Raw genomic sequence first — 22,043 nt, 5'->3', positions numbered from 1 at the left:
AAATTTCATCTTTTGAAAAAAAGTACACATTCCCTTGACTCGTTACCGACATATGTTATGGGTAATATTATTCCCCCTGCCTCTAGAAAGAGACAAGTCAAGTGGTCTTTTATTATGTGAAAAAAGTGAAAATATGTTGAATTTTCTTTACATTTTCTTTATACTGTTGTACGCATATGACTCACAAGCTGCAGTAGTCTCCTCATCCAGCGGTTCCAACACAAAAATTTTAAAAATTCATAACTTTTGCATCGATTGTCCAATTTTCCTCAAACTTTCACTGATGTGTTCTACTTATAGTGCTGCATTTTCTCAATCCTTATGTTTATGAAGGTGAACCTGTCCTTTAAAAGGTATAGTGAGATGACTGGGGAGAGTGGAATACATACAGAGTACATACAAAATTCATGTTCTATCCACTGGTTTACTTCATAGAGGGAGTTACAGTTTTGACGAATCAGCAATACCTAATGCATACTTTGATCTAGTTACTAATGGCATTGGTAGATAATTCAGTAGAGATACAGTCTATATATAGGCATAGTATATTACCGCTAGGGTATAACCATTATGGTGTGAAGACTTTAATATTCAAACTTCACTGTACAGACTTTCCAGAAATGAAACTTGGCATAGTATTATACTGAGGTACCAGTAATGAAAGTTGGCATAACTATACTGTAGGTACCAGTAATGAAACTTGGCATAATGAATATAAGGTGTGACCAGAAAGAGAGGGGGGCAGCAGGGATGTACAGTAATAAAGAAGAAAATGAGAGAAATATTGCCAAGTTAACAAGATGTAAAATGTGGGCAAAATTTCCAGTGCACAATGACACTCAAACAGCAGCATGTATGGGAGGGGCTTTGGCTTTTTCATGTTTTGTTTTTTTGTATCTTCTTCTTTCTTTCTTTTTTCTTTTTTTCTTTTGGAAAATTGATTGGAGAACAGTGAGGACTATTTCTTGAACAGGGATGATCATGCAGGAAAGGAATGAGTGAAATTCCAAGAAGTGTAACCAGGATTTTTTTCTTCTTCTTTTGAAATGAATGACATTAATCAAAAGTGTATAAATCCCTCATTACACCAAAGTCTTGACAAGGACTCTGCATATCATTTACATACACACCATATTATACATCCTCTTGCTGAGTCTTTGTGCATATATAGCATGAATGTGGCGTGACATACATTGTAGGTGTAGGGCCTACCTCAGTTAGATATGAGATTAACAATGAGATTAATATTCCGTTTCTTATTGAGGGTAGTACTGCATGCACAGTGATGCCTAGAGGCATTTTACAGCATATGATAGTCACACCGATTCGACATCAGATCTTTTCTGTGGAATCTTCACTTCGTCCCCTCACCTCCTCTCTCCCACAGTAATTAACCGTCGCGGTGAGACCATTCAACCTCAAACGAACGAGACTGTCCCCCCAGGGGCTGTACTGTAGCTACCTGACCGTCGCATCAACTGTCAGACATTCTCTCGGGTCAATTGTAATCAAATTGGGACTTTAATTTGTGTCATATAGTCTTGACCATTGCAGTGTCCAGGCTCTGTAGGCTCAGCCATGCATGTTTGGGATGGGCAGCGTCAATATGATAATGATAGTAAGATAAAGATAATTTTTTTTTTTAAATATTAAGCACTTTTACAGCAAACTGATCAGATCACTGTTACAACAAATATAGAATACAAATTCATTATGATGATGATGATGATGGCTATGATTATGATGGGATCATTATGATTATGATGGGAACAGTGTGGCTTTGAGTTTCTTTCATATTTTCAGGATGAGTTGAGATGGTGACCCTTTGCAAATCAAGGCATCCTCACCATCATGTCAGTGGATGCCTTTGAAAGACTCGATCTTGCATACTTAATGAAGCGTTGGATGACAGAGTTATATGCCTCGAGTCAGCATCCCTTGTCGATTAGTATATTTAGAGTGTAGAGAAGTTAGTTGCCTTTAGCTTCTTCTGATATTTTCTATATGGTATTCATGTGTTGTGTGAGACATAGTAAGGACTACATGTATGTTTTGAGAATGATTGATGAAGTCGATGTTCAACCTTGTGGTACAAGTAAAATAAAGTAAATTTTTACTCTTATGAATTTGTACATTTTCTTTTGTTTTGCTTTTGTTTTTCCTTGAGCAGATGAGAGATATAAAATTTGATGATCATTTCATTGAAAGTGAACGATGCAAAACATACACACATAAAAAAGGAATTAGGAAAATGCACGGTTGATCATTTCCTTGCCAAAGTTATACAGTCACATATGGTCGTGTATCTAGAGCAGTCCATGAGTATGTCAGGGATACAAAATTCATGCTCTTAGCAAATCTGTTGGTCATACACAGCTGAGCGTTTGCAGCCAGCTCTCCCTCGGTGCACCAAATATTTCAAGCTATTTCAGTGGTCTGTGAGTGCCATTTTGGAGTTATGAATACACTGAATGCAGAAAGAGGGATGTCTACATGGAAGCAATGTAAGGCATAATTTATGATGTATTTCTTATACCAACGCTGCACACACTGGCACTGGTCCGATAGTCCAGGACCAGTAAAAATCACTGTGGGACCAGCAACTTTTTCAGAAATGGACCAGTAAAAACTGGAAAAACTGGGTCCAACTGGTCCCATTGGCATGGACTGGTGTGCAGCCCTGCTTTAACTTCTCCAAACAAATGTGCTTCTCCTGTGCTTTGCTGATATTTTACTTCTGAAGTAGAATTTACACAGAAGTAAATTTAGTGCAGTATGCTAAAAGTCAATTTGATATTTTTTAGAAGAATTCAGGAAGTACCTCATTTTTGCCAGTCATTAGAGGTCTATGTCGTGCAGTGCTAACATTGCTGATTATTTCCATATTGCAGTTGCATTACTCGGATTACGACAATCCACTGGATTTGGTGCCTTGTCCCTGTGACGTTCTAGACTCCAGTACCAGCAGCTCGGTCTTTTTCCCGCCAGACTGCCCGCAGGAGGAAAGTGTCGTCGCCAACGGCGGGAAGCAACCATCGAGTGGCCAGCTGCGCAAGTTGGAGCTCGACCTCGCCAACCGCTCGCGCAAGTTCCACGAGTTCGAGGCCGCGGCAGACCAGCTGCAGACGCGACTGGAGAAGTGGCAGGCGCGGGTTGAGGAGTCGCACCTGAGCTGCCCCTACGAGCAGAGTGACCGCGAGTCCGGCAGCATCTACGAGAACGTCCACAAGAGCCACTACGAGGAGAGCCACCAGCGGCGGTCCCTTGACAACGCCACGGTGCTGACAGCCGCCAATGGGAACCACCCCAGGGCGCTGACCAGACAGAACAGCAGCCCTGTGCAGTCGCGGTCGGGGTCGCCGCGGAAACCCAAGAGGTCACTGAACTCCCAGCTAAGCCTGAACATTACACCGCCGGGAATCAACAGCCCGGTGCAGTTCCAGCCGAAGCCGGTCCTGCCGCCAAAGGCAAGCCACCACCAGACAACAAACGACACAAGTACTTCGCCAAATGGTTACAACAACCCGGCCGCCGTCACGGGAACGCACTTCCCGTTCGAGAACGACAACCCGGAGATAAGATCATCCAACAGGAGACAGAGTGTGAAGGAGCCGGCGTTGCCTCGGGGGTTGCGGTCCGAGGAGTCCGGAGCGCTCGACAACAAACTTGTGGAAGGCAACAGTGAAGAGGAGATACTGAAGCCCGATGCCTCACACCCCTTTGCAGGTAGGAACCAACTTCTTATGGAAATACAGTTCCATAGATTTAACCCCTTGAAGACTATAGTTTCAGGTATACTCGAGTAGGTGTCTATTTGATATGCGTTTTAAAGCAAAATTTGTTTATATGGCGCATCCTCCACGGGAATAATGCTGTGGATATGTGTGTGTATTTGTGTGTGTGTGTGTATATATATAAAGGGGTGTTGCATAATGTTTCTCCTGCAATATTTTGCAATGACTTTCTTTCAAAAGAAACCATTTAAGCTAATTTACTGGAAATGTCTATTTTGCCCCAGTTTTATACTCTGATGTCACTTTTGCCATTAAAAACAATTATTATTCTGTGACATTACTTCACAGATTGTTTTGATATTACAGCATCTCTCAACACCCCTATCTCCTCTCATCTCCCCATTGTTTACTAGCTCTCCCTCTCTGCTCTTTGGAGATGTATATCGTCTAAACTACTGTCACATTTAATTAATTTCATGCACCGATTGTCTCCAGCTATCATCAAAGTCACGGTGATGTTGAAGAAAGCCTTTCCAAAGTCAGAGTAAAATGCCCTCAGAATAGCATGCTCCAAGTCTGAAGCACTGCTGCTGTTTTCTCCAACATAAACAAAATATAATGGGTTGAATGCACCAGTATGATCTATACACGCTATAGTCTTTCTCCAGTGAACATGACTTGTACACTATACTTGTAATTAGCAATAAAAGTCAGAAACTGCCAATTTAATGATAATGACAAGATGTTAAATTCTGGCATAGCAAAGTTCCCTCTTGGGGTTAATGAAATCTCTGGAATGCATCTGAGTGTTGATTGCATTCTGTTTCTCTCTCTCTCTCTCTCTCTCTCTATCTATCTATCTATCTATCTATCTCTCTCTGTCTGTCTCATTAGCATTGTTGTTGTTATTGTTACTCGCAAACTAAACTAATCAGGAGCCCCCTGGCTTGTGTACTGTATATCTTGTACATGACATCCACTGCCCCAGCTTGTTTGTTTGTGCTGTGTACACCTAACCGGCAGTAAAAGCATTCAGCGCTCTCTAATAGTGCATTGATGATCAACAGTCCCGCGGGCTCATTAATTCGTTCTGTCTGATCGTGTGCCATTTGACTCTGCCAAGCAGGTGCAGATAATTACAGACTGATAGGTTTCCAGGTAGGATCCCACTCGTGAGGTACGGCCGGCCGGCTGGCTGCCTTGGAGACCTTTTTCCAATGGCAAAGACAACTTGCGTGTGAACGTGATCGGAAACGCATTCGTTGCCAGTAGAAGTGTACTCCCCCTCCATCTCTCCCCCTCTCTCTCTCTTTCTCTCTCAAGCAAACAAGCAAACCATGTTTCTGTGATCATGAACTGAAAATCATCATGTTAGGCTGATGGTTCTCCAGTATTGTAAAGTTCAGTTTTCCCCCATTTTTCTGGTTCACACATCTGTTATTTGATGATAGCCTGACCTCCAGCACACAAATTAGGAGGCGGAACTTACATGTAGTGTGACTACATATTCACTCTTTTATTAAAAACAGCTTACAAACCATGCTCCCTTATTACATGGATCTCATTTTGTGCAGGCATTTACGTATAAAATGTCTAATGTTGGCCTACATTGTACTTGTACTCTGAAATAGCTGTGTATGATGCCAGTCAAGTGTTTGTTGCCATGCCATGAAATGTATTCTGTATCTCCTGGAACATTTACATGCTGTTTATTGGTCTGTGAGAAAACTTCATGTCTGTTTTTGAACATCCCATAAAGTCTGTAAACTCATACTGTAATACAAATGTTCATCACAGATGTAATTGCTACAATGGAGATAAATCATCATCTGAAACTCCCTTGTAAATGGTGATTGTTTTGCTCCAAGAGATACACCTGTATATCTGTAATGCCCCTAATTCTCCCTCTGTCTTTGATATTCAGTAATAGTTAATAATTCAGTGTTTACTTTGATCATTTTTCTCTCCACAAGAACAATATAAGCTTGCGTAAAGTAGCCTACTAGCTGGCACAATGTATTGGAATACATAATTTGTACATGTACCATTGTTTAGTCAAGCAAGAAGGTCATTGTGAACTCGGCAATATCACTTTTAATTATAATGAATTCAATTCTAAATTGTACATCGCAGTGATGTAAATTCTGAGTACATGTTTCTGTGTACAATGGAAGTTAAAACAAAGATATAAACGAGCACACAAAGTTTGCAGCATTTACTGAACAGAACATTGGAATACTGATGCTTATTTGGAAAGTGGAAGAGTTGATGACAGAAGCATTCTGGAAAAAAAAAAAAAAAAAAAAAAAAATGTTGCATATTTTGATGTGAAGGAGCAACCTTGAAAAGACCAGTAGAGAGGCAGAGCTCATGCGTGGTTGCGTGCACACAGGTCAAAATCCTCACAAGCGATGTAGAAAATTTCATTGGGCATTTTTCACCTCTCTGCACCAGTTGTTCAACTCTGTGAGAAAGAGAGTGGGGGGGGGGGGGGGGGGGAGGGGGGAGAGGAGAGTTGGAAACACAGATTGATAAGAAGCCTCCCCCATAGAAATTAAAATGTGAAGACAGACACCCTCAAATACATCCATTTCCATGATTGTCCGAGATTGCTGTATTGACCTTGCAAGAGGGTACCCGGCCGTGTAGGCAGATGAGATTCAATGAAGATGACTTGCTGATGAAGACTAGGAGAATGATACATAGAACATAATTTACTGTAAAAGCATACATTTTCATTTCCATGAAATTTGCGCAAATTTTGCCGGGAGCCAAGATTCTCTAAAATGAAATGCACATTACTGAAGTATGAACAGTTGAATGCCAGTGGCAATTTGCAAGAGTTTTGTGCTAAACAAACAAACAAACAAACAAACAAACAAACAAACAAACAACACAAAAAAACAAACAAACAAGCAAAGGCTGTTAGATCCAATTTCAATAGGGAAAATTTTGTGCCATGAGTGTTTCTGGTTTTACAGTAGACCAAGGAGTTTGTGATACTGTAAGTCCTTGCAAATTTAGATACACACCCAATTATAGGCACATGGACAACAGAATGCAATTTCATATAATTATGTACACAGGCAAATAAGTCTGCCAGTGTGTAATTATAATGTAAGTAAAAATGACAGTAATGATTTTAGGTGTAAAAATGTCAACCACTTTGGTACTGAGGAAATGCAGTCAACATAGCCAAGTGTTTGTTACAACGGATGTTCAATCAACTACTGTAACAGCATAAACCAGCATTCTTCATGCTTCATTCGAAGCAGCTCGTGAATTTTATCGTTGTCGTGGAAACCAGACAACGTCCATTCATTTCAGCATGGATGGCTGATCTTTTATGTGCATCATCAACAGGGGTATGTGGCCATAAAAGTGTTTTATGTTGTAACATGTAGTTCCATGGGTGTTGATTAAAGAAACTGAATCGACGCAGGCATTAAACAGGTGATGAATTGTGTCTGCATTCTATATCCTCTTCCTTTTCTCTCTGTTATCTCTCTCTCTCTCTCTCCTATAATACCATCACCATTCTGTGCTTTTATGCGTTTTGCTCTGTTTGTGGTAAAAATGGATGTGAAGAGTTGGCAAATGAATATCAAAGCGTGGTTTGGCACTTGGTCGATACAATTACCGCAAAATGATAATCACATAAAGTGAAGCCGCCAAGGCGTATCGTATCCCACCGTATGGCACGGCCGCAAACAGAGAAATTTTTCATGATGTGTTACCACCAACATCTAATATGCAGTTTTAGGAGCCAGCATTTAGATGAAAGATTTCTGGGTCTGCACGAGCGGGAACGCCGGTGGGCAAGTGACTTTACCGTGAGTGGTAGATAAACTCCTCGTAAAATGAAAGGCGGCATCCCCCGGAATAATGAATATGGCTGTCTGCACATAATTCACTGCTCTCTCATCTTCCACGCTGTGGTACTGGTATATTCCTTCCTCCCCCCCCCCCCCCCCCCCCCCATCCACATAAACTCTTTCACTCTTTTCCAATTTGCATAAATGGCAATCCCTCTCTCTTTTTCTTTAATTCTCTCTCTCTATATCTCTCTCTTTTTCTTTCTCTCTCTCTCTTGTTGTGATTCATCCCCTCTACACCTGTTGCCATGGTGTATGTAAATTCTCTACATTTTTTTTTTCTTTTTCGTGTTCGCCCTGATTCTACTTTCTAGTTGGTTGCGTCCAATTGCTGTATAAGTACAGTACATCTAGCTGTCAATAATTTTGTGTTTCTGCCCCATTCCCCACAGCTTTTTTCATCGATCTTCACCAGGCTCATTTTCCCATTTCCCTTGTTATCATTGTATTATTTGAAGTCATATTTTCAAAAATAGGCCTTATTATGCAACAAGTGAGGCGTCACTGGAAAGGTTTTTTAGTTTGTGCTCTGCCTGATGATGGACTTATTTTCAAATGTTTAAAGATGTCACTTACCCCCTTTTTGCTATCAAACTCTTCATATCTGGGCCCCGTTTCATTAAACTTGTCATCAGTGACAAGTTGTCATTATATATGTGACAAGCTACTGAAGTCCTTGCATCTGATTGGCTGAGAGCAAATTTGTCATAGAAATGTGGCAGTTGTCACTGATAACAAGTTTTATGAAACGGGCCCCTGGTCTCATATGAGCTCCAGCTACACTGTAGTCAGTTTCATATACTGTATACGCTGTAATTTTCGCGTACATAAATTTTCACGAATTGCCGCTGTCACACATTTTCGTGAGTGGTTAAATTCGCGATTGGGGGACCAGAGAAAATATGAAGTGGCAAAGAAAGTATGAATTTTCAACTTACTAGCAAATAAGAATGATTCTAGTTATACACTGCATGAAAAAGACTTACCAAACTCTACTAACTAGTAAGTTAGAATTCAACATTTTTTAAGTTGTTAAGTCCATCGCGCTAGATTTCTGACGAGTGGTCCCCTTGCGATAATGGATTGGCTCTCTACAGTATTCGTAAGTAGACGTCTATGTACGTAAACAATCTTAGCCAGTACAGTATATGGTCTGTTCGGTAAGCCATGACATGGTATACTACTAGTACTGAAATTTTCGTATCATCAAGGCAAGGGATTCATTTGGGAAGGTAATATTTTCGCGTGTTGTTAAATTCGCGAATAGCTCCCGACTCGCGAAATTCGCGAAAATAAAACCCCCGCGAAATATATAGGGTATACAGTAGTTAGTGGCTGATAATGGCACTGGTACTCTGAACATCGGGATTGAAACCTCCGTAGTACTCTAAACATGATCGCTATATACCATCTGCAAAGCCATCAGACACCAGTCTGCAGAGTGACCTGTCCGTTAGGTTCTGCCTCGCGCGATATGATCGGTATGAAGTGAATGTGTAGAATAGTATTACAGGAGCCCACGCAGTGACGTTTAAAGAGAAGTGTCCCTCCTTGCCAGCCAGTTGATTTAAATAGATACTGTGTAAAATTAAAACAAGCAGGACAGTGGAATATTGAGCATACAATGTACTGGTAAAGAAAGACAAAAGATCTATACGGAATATACAGTCACATGCTGTAGAACAAGAATAGTATTGATCACATACATGCTTTGTGATGAGCTGTTTACATCATTATTGAAAATATTGATAATACAACGTATTTATATTGCAGTAGTAGTATTGTTAATACTATCAATACCATTATTTCTCTTAGCATTAGTATGAAATGTTCGTGTCATATTGAGTCAATTAGATAATTGCAAGGTTGCTGTCAGCATGACCTCATTAACAATGTGAGATCACCCCAAAAATTGCTGCTTTGTGAAAATGAGTGAAAGCAGTAAAGTCAATAACTTCTCTCACTTTCTCCTGTCGATACTCGGTCTAACTGTTTCCTGTGGTTTATTACAGTTTGCTCTCTCTCTCTCTCTCTCTGATTATAAATCAACTTCAAAGTGCGTTCGAGTGGAGATTCCCTTTAAAGATGCAATACAGTAAACAACGTGCAATGTATCTTGGTACCACATAACTCCATTGATCAGAGAGAATTTTCTCTCCCTCTCTCTCTCTCCCTCTCTTGCTCTTCCTCCTCTGTGGATGCCGATGGCGGTGCATTGTGGAAATGGTTTCTGCAGCTTCTTCAGTGAGGGGGGGGGGGGGGGGGGATGGATGGTGGTGGGGAACAGCAAGACAAATTTGTGCCGACACTTTAGTTACGACTTTACATTCAACAAATTTTCTTAAACATTGACCGGAGTTTATCTTTAAGTTTCAAGAATGGATCTCTGCGTTGTTGACAAATGCCATCTTATTCATCAAATCTACGTAACTTCACACTTACCTTTTTTTTTTACCCGTTGAGGATGAGTCGCGAGTATACTCGGGCAAGTGTCTATGGGAAATATTTGTTGTAGCAAAGTCAGTTCGTCCTCAACGGGTTAAGTTTGGAAATGGATATCCACATTGTTTACTCCCAATATCACTTTATTCATCAAATTTTCTTTAACCCGTCGAGGACGGTTTGATTTTGCTACAAGACACATTTCCCATAGACGCTTGCCCGAGTATACTCGGGACTCGTCTTCAATGGGTTAATGCTGAGTGAAGTTAACCTTTAAATATTGAGGAACTAATATCTGCATTGTTTACTAGCGATACCAATTTAGTCTTCAAATCGACTTGAACATTGAGTGAAGTTTATCTTTATATCAATGTGAGGAATGGATCTTTGCATTGTTTCCTACCAATACCACTTTATTTATCAAATCAAGTGCATTTTGCGTTAAGTTTGAGGAATGGATCTCTGAATTGTTTACTGTGAATACTATATTCATCAAATCGACATGGCTGTACTTGAATATCGGGTGGAGTTTACCTTTTATAATGATGGGTCATGCATTTTATTAGGACCACTTTGTTTTTGGATATCTCGGCCATTTTGAAACCGATTTTCATCAAATAAACTTTGAACTGTGTGCTCTTTGACATTTCATATATAAGTGGTTTCCAAATTATCTCACAAAAGTTAAGACCTGAATCCCCATCTCAACCGTGAGAGCCACACCATTCCTTTTAAATTGAGGAATGGATTTTTGCATTGTTTACTACTGATACCACTTTAAATTCATGAATCCATATCTGCTTGAATATCGAGTGGAGTTTACCTTTAAGCTTTAGGAAGGGATAACTGCAGCAGGAAATCTCCTTAACCAAGAAAGACGGGAGGCAAGCTCTTCAGTGTGTTCTTAGCTCTCTTATCTACCTTGTCTACCAAATCGATATTCCATATCTTTGCCTTGAAGCGTGCAGGGGTATTTCAGCTGTTGTCAACAAGCTCTCTTTACTGTTGCAAACTTTTCTTTTGCGCTTGTCAAACTTTGAATACCAAAGGAGCTGTAATTCACAGTGAGTGATGAACTTTCTTCTCTGTCATTGGTAAAGATCAACACTGCATACAAAGAGCTAGTTGCAAAATTTAGTCATCTGATTTGTAGCACAAAAACATTGAATTAAAATCAGGAACATCAGATGCCGTGTAAGCGACATAACTGTGAAATGGAATAGGGCCAAGTCATACACAGTAATGTCATTCTCATTGTTAAGGAATATTTATAATGATGATGAAAATAATTATGATGATAATGATAATAATAATAATAACAATAATCATAATGATAATAATAATAACAACAATAATGATGATAATGACAATAATAATACTAGTAATAATAATAATGATAACAATAATAATAATAATAATAATAAGTATTATTATTATTATTATTATTATTATTATTATTATTATTATTATTATTATTATAATGAAAAAACATTGAAATCTGGGCAAGGAATCAGGGTCAGCACAATGAGGACAAATGGACAGACACAGAACTTGCCTGTTCATGGCTGGTCAAAACACCTGTGACGGATAACAGGTGATTTTGTTTTCCAGATCTGTTCATTTTGACCCATCAAGTCTAAGATACCACATTTCTTTGGTTTTATGCTGGGTATTAAATTTCATGATAAAATCTTTTATTGTTCATTTTAAGTACATATTTCATTTCAAAAGATGCACTGTAGAATAGAAACTTATCTGTTTATTGTTTAATTAATTTTCTTAATGTTTATTGAGATGTCATTTATTTCAATTGCAGAATTATCCAAAGCCCCTAAATCGCTAAATGTGTAGCTGATCCTCACACTTGCAGTACTTCTTTTTAGAAGATTAAAGTTGCCCTAAATGATGTTTCTGTTTCAAAATCTATAAAATTGTATTATTTGATTTCTGATTTGGTGAAGATTAAATGAATGTAGCAACAAGTCACATCTAATTATTTTCCAGTACATGATTTGCAGTGACATTCAGCTGTCATTTTGATCAGGGCCAAATGATGATATCTGCAGCCAGTTTTTCCCAGTAATTGATGGGTGAAAGGTGATCCATATGTGACCGTGCACCTCAAAACAAACATAAAGTCGCACACACTGATTTTGCGTGAGGACTGAAAATAAGTGAAACAGGTCAACCTAGCCGAACTTGACTTTTTCATATTTTCTGAAAGAGCGGGTCTTCTTTTACATTATGCTAAAATTTGGTATCATAAAACGGGCAGGAAAGTGTGTTTTTTTAGCAGTTTATCTCAAACATTTTTGGTAGAATAGTGTGGTTATGTGTGTCTTTAGAATCCTTTTTTCATTTCTGAAAAACCTTGTCCACACTCTTCACTTTCAACACTAGTAACTTTTGAAAGAATAGTGCTACTGCTTTGAAAGTTGGCATTGATTATGGACAGAATGTGTTAATGAGGCATGCTCAATTTCAGTTCAATCTGATAATCCCTTCATTGTTGTTACTCTGGTGGTTTACTTCCTGTTTTTTTTGTCCCATTCATCGCACAGCCAGCACGGTTTAGTAAAGATTAAGCGCTTGAATAGACACTGTACTTCAGAGCCTCTTTTCTCAGTTCACACTTTTGCTGAGTTTGTGCTTTCTTTCCAATATTTAGATAGGTTAGGAGAGTCCATTTGATTTGAGTTATACATCATTTTAAAGCTTAAAGTCTGCTCTTTCAGAATATGGACTTAACTAAAAATTCATGTCTGGCGACTTTTTGTTTGTTTTGAGGTGCACTGTCACATATGGTATAAGCTGCAGATCAAGAGATCAAATAAAGCATACAGTGTCATAGTTCACAATAATCAGACAGAGAGAAGATCTGAGTAGAAAAGATGTTTTGTCGTACTTTGAGGGTGATTCATGCAAATGATCTAAACAGGATTAGATGAAAACACGTATGGTAGGAGAGATGAGGTCGTTCCCCTGAAATCTGTTGAATAGATACATTTGGACATGAAGACAGAAATGTCCGTAGAGGAAAGCCTCGGCAACACTTCTGCGCAACTTATCACCTGGCAAGCGGTATGATGTTCGACTGCACACAGTCCGTCTGCAAATATCACAGATTGACTCGCCATTTGTCTCTATTCCCAGCAGCTCACGTATCAAAGTCCATATGACACTGGATGTGAGCTAGATCACTTCTGTTTCTCTTACATTGAATACATCTTTCCTCTTTCTCTCTCATTTTCTGCCCCCCCCCCCACCCTTCCTGTTCTTTTTCTCTCCTTGCTCATACAATTGCATGATCAAACATTGCACAGCATGAGTTCTGTACAGACTTTTATCACATGATAGCAGGAATACGGTACTCTTTTGGAGAGGGAAATGAAATAGTCAAGTTCAGTTAACAGTGACACTGGCAAACCCCTCGGGTTCATGCAGCAAACCAAAGAATGCTCCATGGAACCCAGGTAAATTTGTCTTCCTTCCAGAAGGGGCTAGTCTCATTATTTAGACCCACTCCTGGTGTGATGTGATGGGGATATGACACTGGAAAAGTTCTTGACAGTGTATTTTATACTGGTCTCTTTTTGAAGACCCCATCACATTAGAGCAAATGCTCAATGAATGCCCTTCCAATTCAAGAATTTGATGATACATTTGCATCTGTTGCTAAAGCAAGAATATTTGTAGTTCTGTTCAAAACACATTTGACATTCTTTGTATTCATTAGCTATTCATAATGTTTTGTGAAGATACATTGGAACTGATTCTTTGTTGTTGTTTTTTCTAACATGTCCAAAATCTCCAGCGTATTTCTGTGAAATTCAACAAATGGCTAGTGAATACAAAGAATGTCAAAAATGTTATGAACCATTCTAGTATTAGCAAGGGATGCAAACATATCTTCACATTTTCGAATTTGTTGGGCATTCGCTCTAGTGTGACGGGGCCTTGAAGTGTGTAAATTGAAACCAAACAATACTGACTCTAATAATGTTCATTATTGCAATGGGTGTCCCTTTAACCCTTTCTGTGCTAGGGACTTTATAGACAGTGAGTTCAAGGTATTGGGTTTTCTCTGCTAATTGAAACTCACATCACGCAAAGTTCAGTTAATCAATGGCCATGGAACATAAATATTATGGATCACACTTTAAAGGGACTGTACAGTAGTGGTTGAGGTAGGGATTCATGTTTTGAACATTCCTAAGTGAGATGATGAAAAGCCTCTTATGAAATATGAAAGAACATGTAATTTTAAGAAGGATTCAACATTTATTTGATGAAAATTGGTTTTCAAATGGCTGAGATATCCAAAAAAGTGCTCAATAATAAAAGGCGACATGCCCCAACTTTATTAGTACCTCTTGTTTCACCTTGTTTTTGGATGTCTCCGCCATTTCAAAAGCGATTTTCATCGAATCAACTTTTGATACCCCTTAGAACCGCATGCTCTGTGACATCTCATAGAGTGGTTTCTGAATATCTCACAAAACGTTAAAAGCTAAATCTTCACCTCGACCAGAACTGTACACACCCTTTAATAAAAGCCTCACATCTACAACAACAACAACAACAAATCATCATGCACGCATACCTCAATGCAAGTCACTGATTGTACAGCACAATCTCACTAGTCCTTTTATCTCACGAAAGAGTTTTTACCTGAATGAAATTGGTTTGTTAGAAATGTGTATTTTTTTTTCCTTTGGAATTTAGATGAAGCTCGGTATAATATTGTCCTTGCAAAGGTATCTTGAACTCAATAGTTCAGTATCATTGTTACAGCTATTCTGTATAAAAAGAGAAAGAAGAATGAATGTCCCCTTGAATATACTGTGCAGATGAGCAAGTGTCCCATTACATCTTTGTAGTCAAGTTGGATAATAGAATAGCTGATAACCACTTAAACAAATGATTTATAGTGATAATGAAATTTTAGAAGATGGTTTGATATACAGCAGATGACTGAATACACTTGGCTGTCATTAGTGTCAATTACCATATAATGCAAATAAACAAATAAACACGACAAAAATAGAAAGTTAATGAATTTAAAGAACTGATATGATCACAACTTCTGCTTGGATTAATGTCATAAATACATCTTTATTTTTCAGTTTTCCAGTGACCACAATAACTTTCTCATTCCCATGGGTGACTTTGTTGTAGGGTCCTATACAATGTCAACAGTATTTTTGGTATGTCATTCTTTGTTAATATTTAATATGCGCCAATACCATTGCAAAGTCTTTGTATCAAGACTATTCGGGAGTCTTGTTTTTTTCTTATGCTGTTAGACTTTCTAAGTGCCATCAATTTCTCTTCCCCGTTGCCCTTGGTAACGTTTTCCCCAACCTCCGGGGGGAGAGAAAGAGAGGATGGGTCGGCCAGGATGCGCCTCCTGGAGCCGGAAGCCAAGTACGTGTGGCTAATTTTTGACCAGCTCTTCACCTCACCTTTGGAATACCCGGGCAGAAGGCTGCGCTGCCATCTTCTTTTCTTCTTTTTTTTTTTTTTTTTTGGTCTTCTTCCTTGTTTTGCTTCCTTCTTCTTCTTCTTTTTTTTTGCATTTCTAAGGCAGTATGACTGTCTGTGCTGCAGGCAGACATTAGATGTGCCACAATTTTCCTGCCCGTATAGACTGGAATGGCAGGGCATGTCTTATTTGGAGAGAGAGTTTGAAAACCAAAGAGCCTCAACTTCTGGGATAGCATTGCACAATGTGAATGCCCTTCTGTTCTTCTTGGATAGCCATAATGTACACTTGAACTGTGAGCTGAAAATGCAATTGACATGACAAAAATGCTAGACCTTCTTTGTGTTTTTATTTTCAGATAACTTTTGATGGATTTTTTTGTTTTGCCATTATCATGTCACTGAAATTTGATTACTCATTGCTATTGATATATTACAATTGATGATCATTGTGACTAGGTATAGTAGTAGTAGAAGTAATGTGATCATAATGACAATTTTAATATGCTACTTTTTTTTAACAGGAAAAATGAGGCAATTGACATATATTGCACTTGCAATCATACAGTTTAACCTGTTGAGGACGAGTCCTGAGTATACTCGGGCAAGCATCTATGGGAAATGCGTGTTGTAGCAAAATCAAACCGTCCTCAACGGGTTAACAAAAATATTATGTTTCGTCATGCTCAAACACTCACATGTTTAGTTGCTTTGGTTTGTATTTCTCTTGCAAATCAATCTTGAGTAGAAGCCACATGAATATTCATACATTGGCTTTCCAATGATGTTGACTGATTTGAGTGGCGACCCTTGAAGCCGTGTGCGTCGTTGATTGCCCAGCGATTGTAAATTCATTTAGTATCGAACCATACGTGGATCAATATGTTTTGTGGTCTTTGCTGCAATGCGCTGAGGTAAATGAGCACTGTTGTCTGACCACAAGATATGCATATATGGGGCCATTCTCCACAAAAGGGCACCAACAGGGTTGGACAAACTATAAAATTTCGACATTAAAAAAGTCACGAAACTCATTTGAATTCAGAAACTTTAATACTTTGAGAACACATAACAACCAACGGGTGATTTTTGACACAAACACATTTTTCAAGAAATAGCATTGAACTTGAACACGTTTTTTCATAGTTTTTACCACCTGTCAGATACGTTACCATTAGGCTTTAGACAAGAAAATGGCAGTGGATGTATCATTTGTGGACCATTAATGTAAATATCTATTTCAATGTAAACGTAACTATATGCGCACATGACTAAATAGTAATTCTTGAACTTTGATCGGTCCAGATGTAAAAAAAAAAAGGTTTGACGTTTGAAGCCTGTAAGTTAAAATCAGCGCCAAAATTATATATTTTCGTATAAGATACACAACCCTATATTGCAATTATTATCTCTAATACACTTTGATCTTATATTGCTTTGACATAGTAATAAAAGTCATACATAAGTACTGAAATTATCAAAGAAAGCTAATTGCAAGCGCACTTTACAACAGATTTCATACATTTCGAGTTACAAGGAAAGAAAAAAACGGTAACGTATCTGACATACTTCTTTCACAAAATTTCGTTACCTAGATTTGTATCTCAAGATGACGATAAACTCAATCTTGCTTTATATCTTACATCCAAATGAATTACCAACCATAAACATTCATATTTATAGCCCTAGTTAATCGCCTTGACACTGCTCAGTAATACAAAGTCATACATTCATCATGATATCATTATGTGCATGCATTAACAAAATTTACGCAATAACATAATTATGTTCTGTTTGAAATGCATGACTGAAACTTGATTTAAAATGTACAATATAGTCCATTTTCTTCTGTTATCTTATTGATTAGACATCTGGCATTATTAAGGTGGAACAGTATCAACAATAAAAATCAAATCTATATTACCTATATACGAGTGCAAGGAAGATATACGGTCATGTCGATACGGTAACGTATCTGACAGACATCTATACTACAAAATGTTGTTACTGTGAATTATAAAGTAACATGACGATAGACTCGCCCTTGCATATTGTCTACATCAAAATGTTATAGCCACCTAGAACATATCATAACCTCGGATAATCGATTTGACATATTTCAGTTAGTAAAATTATTAATCGATAACATACACAAAAAAGTTAACCCGAGAAGTAACTAAAATTCTGTTTCAAATATAATGACTGAAACTTTTGATATCTAATGGACAATGTACAGCCTATTATGTAGTTCTGTCCCTCTGTTAACGCATATAGATATGCAACATTATATTCAGTTTGGAACAACATGATGAAGTTGAATAGCTCCGAGTGAACAGACAAATATTTCACTTCCAACGTAAAAAGGTAACGTATTTGACTGCTGACAGTTTAATCTTATAAAGACAATGTTCACTTGGGCTACATGTGTTTCGGCTCTGCTCCTAACAAAAAGACCCAAAAGAACCTTCTAAAATAGTATAAAAGATTTCATTCCCAGCAAGTAGTCACGTTGCATATAGGTGTCAGAAGCTTTGTATAATGTATCAATATATTTCCACATGTCCTGTCATGAAATTTGTTTTAAAAAAGCCACGGAGTAATACGTTAGATAATGGTGGAAATAACGTAACCGACACAACCCTCAAGTAACTAAAACTTCTTTGCATTAACACATCTGATTCATCATCCACTCAAACATTTCGGTATCTTAAAACTTACACTATATTGACGTATTCCACATCTTCATATTTTTTTTTTTTTTTTTTTTTACATTCATAGAGAGCCAAGACAAAAAAAAAAAAAAAAAAAACTAGATTAAGGAATCATAAATATTCTCCTTCCACGTATCAGTTGACAATAAACATTACGTTGCCCCTGTACATAATGTGGCAAGTTTTAAAGGGAAAATCCGGGTCAAAATTAATAAAATTAAGAAGGAAGAGAAGCAAAAAATACAATCCGAGTATACCAAGTAAGGAAGATAATACATTTCTAAATTTCACATCTTCAGAAAACATTTCTTGACCAGTCTTTATGAAGATTCTAATGAGCAAGTCGTTGATGTCATCCGCTCATAATTTGTCATTATGTTATACATGACATTTTTGAAATTCTTTTTTTGCAGAATACCTGTACAGGCAAAAAACATACCCTGATATTAAGATATGTCAGAACAAATTTTTATCTGTCATTCATTGTGGATTAATAGAGGGAAAGCTTTATACTAAATCATATATGATATATTAAATTTTGAGGATGTCTGAAAATAAAATGTGTAGAAAATTGTGAGGGGATTACATCATTAATTTGCCCATTTCAAAAAAAGAAATGTTTTCCGAAAAAAAAATATAAACACGTCATTATTTTCCTTTTTCAAGAGTCGACATGTCTTGATCAGAAACAGGAACGCGATTATAATGGATTTGTCTTTTCCGCTCCTTCGCTAGAAACGTGGGGTCACTCTTTTTCTTTCTCTCTCTGCATCCATAGGCCTTTTGTATCTCAGCAAGCATTTTACCCATGTTTTTTTCTTTCTAAAATACACGAGAGACAAACAGAGAGGGGAAATATCAGCATGGGAGTTTTATATGCATATTATTTAATAAAAAATAACACATAAATATAATATATATAGTCGTCGTGTACGTAAGAACAGGATATTATCATCCAATAAGATTCCTTACCAGTCGGGTAAGATACGTTACCGTGCCAATGCAGGGTAATATTCTAACGTACATGCGAGCTGTCACACACACGAAACAATATCATGCGTACACAAGATGTCTTTAAGCCGTATAACTGTTCCATCAACATTAAATAACTCTCAAATGTGTCATACTAGTCATATAAATAAATGAACTATACTCTGCCGATATTCAAAAATGAAATTCTTACCAACCACGTAGCCGGGACGAATAACAAACGGCGAGAAGCCTTACATCTCCCTCAAACTCTCGGTACTAAACGCAATGCAACATCACGCTCAAAGTGGCCGCCATGCTTTGAAGAGCAGAGAACCATTAGGTTATGCAAAATTAGAGAATTAGCGCAAAGTGCGATGCGCCTATTTTATGCACTTTATGCGGTAACGTATTTGACGGTAACGTATTTGACGGTAACGTATTTGACGGCCTTAATGTTCAACATTGTGTTTTCACAAAATAACAACTTTTTCTTTCGTAACTCCCATGTATGAATACAAGCAATGTAAAGTGCTTTAAAGAAAAATGCATTATAACTCTATCAACAAATTACTTTTTCTGTAATAGAGCAAAGTTTCAGTAACGTATCTTATTTCAGCTTATCGTAACATACACAATTGCAAACTTTGTATCTGAATATATTTATCATTATAGAGTTTCAGAATACACTATTTGTATTTATATAATGTTGAAATGGACTTCATTCACTAGACCGACATACAGATCACTGCTTTATTGTCTTCATATTTTTTAGGGCGTCATACAAAAAGTAACGTATCTTATGGAGATTTGGAGACACCATCGCTAAGATCGCAGAAAAAAATATACAAACCTTTTTTCGCTAAGCATTATGCTTTTTTATTTAGGCACCGAAGGCACTATAAATTAGTGAACAAAACATAGATTTCTGATATTACGGTAAAGAGCGAGAGCGTGAAATATAATCACAGAGTAGGCTGGAGACATGGGTAAAATCAACAAATATATATTTCATGTTGTCGTATATAATTTTTTCATGAGGTGCTGTGACCTCAGTTGATTTTGATTTTACTCATTATATTCTCTAGTATAAATAAAAGTAAAAAAATTGGTTTCCTGATGAAAAAATCGTGTTTTATGGCCTAGAGAAGGTTGGAGACACAAAAATGCCCTTTGGTGCCCCTTTTCGGAGAATGGCCCACGGCCTTCACCCAAATTTTTGCTGTTGGTCCATATTGTTTGGGAGGCTGGTGTTTTATTCAATATTGGCAGGCCAAACCAATCAAGTCGATTCACCACTTACCCTCGTTTTTTTTCCCCTTTGTTTTTGCTTCATTCTGTTTTATTTTTGATCTTTTTGTATAGATATTTTGAATATTCTTGTTGTGCACTTTTCTGTTTACTGTATGACATTAGAATTTACACAGTACTGTATTTATGAATAACTGTTATGCCATAGTTTAACATATATGCTAGGAACCACTATAAAAGACATGCTTGTGGTATTTGTAAGTAAACTGCAAGTAAGTATTCCTTGTGACATAATACCAGAATTTTGTTGTGGTTTGTTTTTGTTGATTATGTGCTGCATTATTAAAAGGGTAAAAAAGTGACAGTTTGTATGACCATACCTATTGGAATTTTATCTTGTCATTGCATCACAGTTTAGAGTACTTTCAAGGTTCTTTCGTTTTAATCCTCTGAAAAAATGAATCAGTGAACATATACACACAATTTGGTAAAGATATCACCAGAAGACATAAACAGTCCCTTTTATCATATTGAGAAGTTTGCCTGAGCACCGTGAATAACATGCAGACTTGAACGTAGGCTAAACCCCTGAGACAAAAGCAGTACCGGTATGTATCAGTGTGGAAAACGTGTTTCATGCTGAAATATCTCTATTTGTAATGACAGATAGTCCATGTTTGTATGTTTGTGTGTGTGTTCTTATCACATATTGCCTACAGTGTTGTGAACACACTGTAGCTGACTGTGTGACAGTGTGGTTATCAACACTGTGCCCATGACTGTTGTACAGTGTACCCAGTGAAAATGTGATGTCACTATGTTAGTAACACATTTTCTGGTAGAGCTCTGTTAATAAATGCAGTGTGTAAATTTGTAACAAATGTGTTTTAGGATATCAAACATAGTGAGTCTTCACAGTAGTTGGTAGTTGGCGTATTATATCATCAACCATTTTTAATTCTATAGACTGAATAGATTTGTGGTGTAGATTCATTGTAAACATTGTCCAGTTTGAATAGAATGTGTCATATCGTAAGTCTAGTTGTACAGTAGATGCTTTGTACACACACTGTATTGTCAAGACATAGTTCAAACCTTGTTAGAATGTTGCTTGAAAGCTAGTCCCCATTGTATGCTTCAACCATTATACATCTGTGATGTCAGAATTTAGCTTTCATATTCAGTACTTACATACCCTGATGCTCAGTTTGCGTAGTATTTAAAATAGTTTTTTTACTGCTCGGAGAGTTGATTAATCATACTGTCTAGTTTCACTATGTATCCTGACCTTGTTTTGTTGTGTTTCTCCATTTGTTTGCATGCCCATTCACACGTACAAACCCCAAAAACACAAAACCAAAAAAATACAAACAAACCAGGATCGATACGAAGTCCATTCTCAGGTAACTCGAATCGTCTTTTGTTGCATTTTGTGCGGCTCTATGTAATCCCATATAAACATGTGGTTCATTGCATATTTTAGATGTCTTTTTTTTTTCTTCTTTTAATTCCTTTTTCCACACTCCATGCACTGTTGTATTGTATCTATCGGGTGGATGGGTCATTGAGCAACAAGT

At 37.6% G+C, this 22,043-nt stretch overlaps 1 protein-coding gene across 1 annotated transcript in view; it reads left to right on the top strand.

Moving 5' to 3' along the window:
- Positions 1-3,294: 3,294 nt before the first annotated feature.
- LOC139709992 (uncharacterized) overlaps positions 3,295-22,043 on the top strand; it is a 41,480-nt gene continuing 22,731 nt past the window's right edge. The window contains exons 1-2 of the mRNA XM_071621945.1: positions 3,295-3,311; positions 3,428-3,726. Of these exons, the coding sequence (XP_071478046.1) occupies positions 3,295-3,311; positions 3,428-3,726 (316 nt within the window). The remainder of the gene's footprint in view (positions 3,312-3,427; positions 3,727-22,043) is intronic.

Source organism: Diadema antillarum, unplaced genomic scaffold (genome assembly GCF_040938485.1).
Source record: "Diadema antillarum isolate AM-2024a unplaced genomic scaffold, OU_Dant_1.0 seq00001487_RagTag, whole genome shotgun sequence".
NCBI lineage: Eukaryota > Metazoa > Echinodermata > Echinoidea > Diadematoida > Diadematidae > Diadema > Diadema antillarum.
The sequence above is the reverse complement of the archived record's forward strand: the minus strand, read 5'-3'. Positions and strand labels throughout refer to the sequence as shown.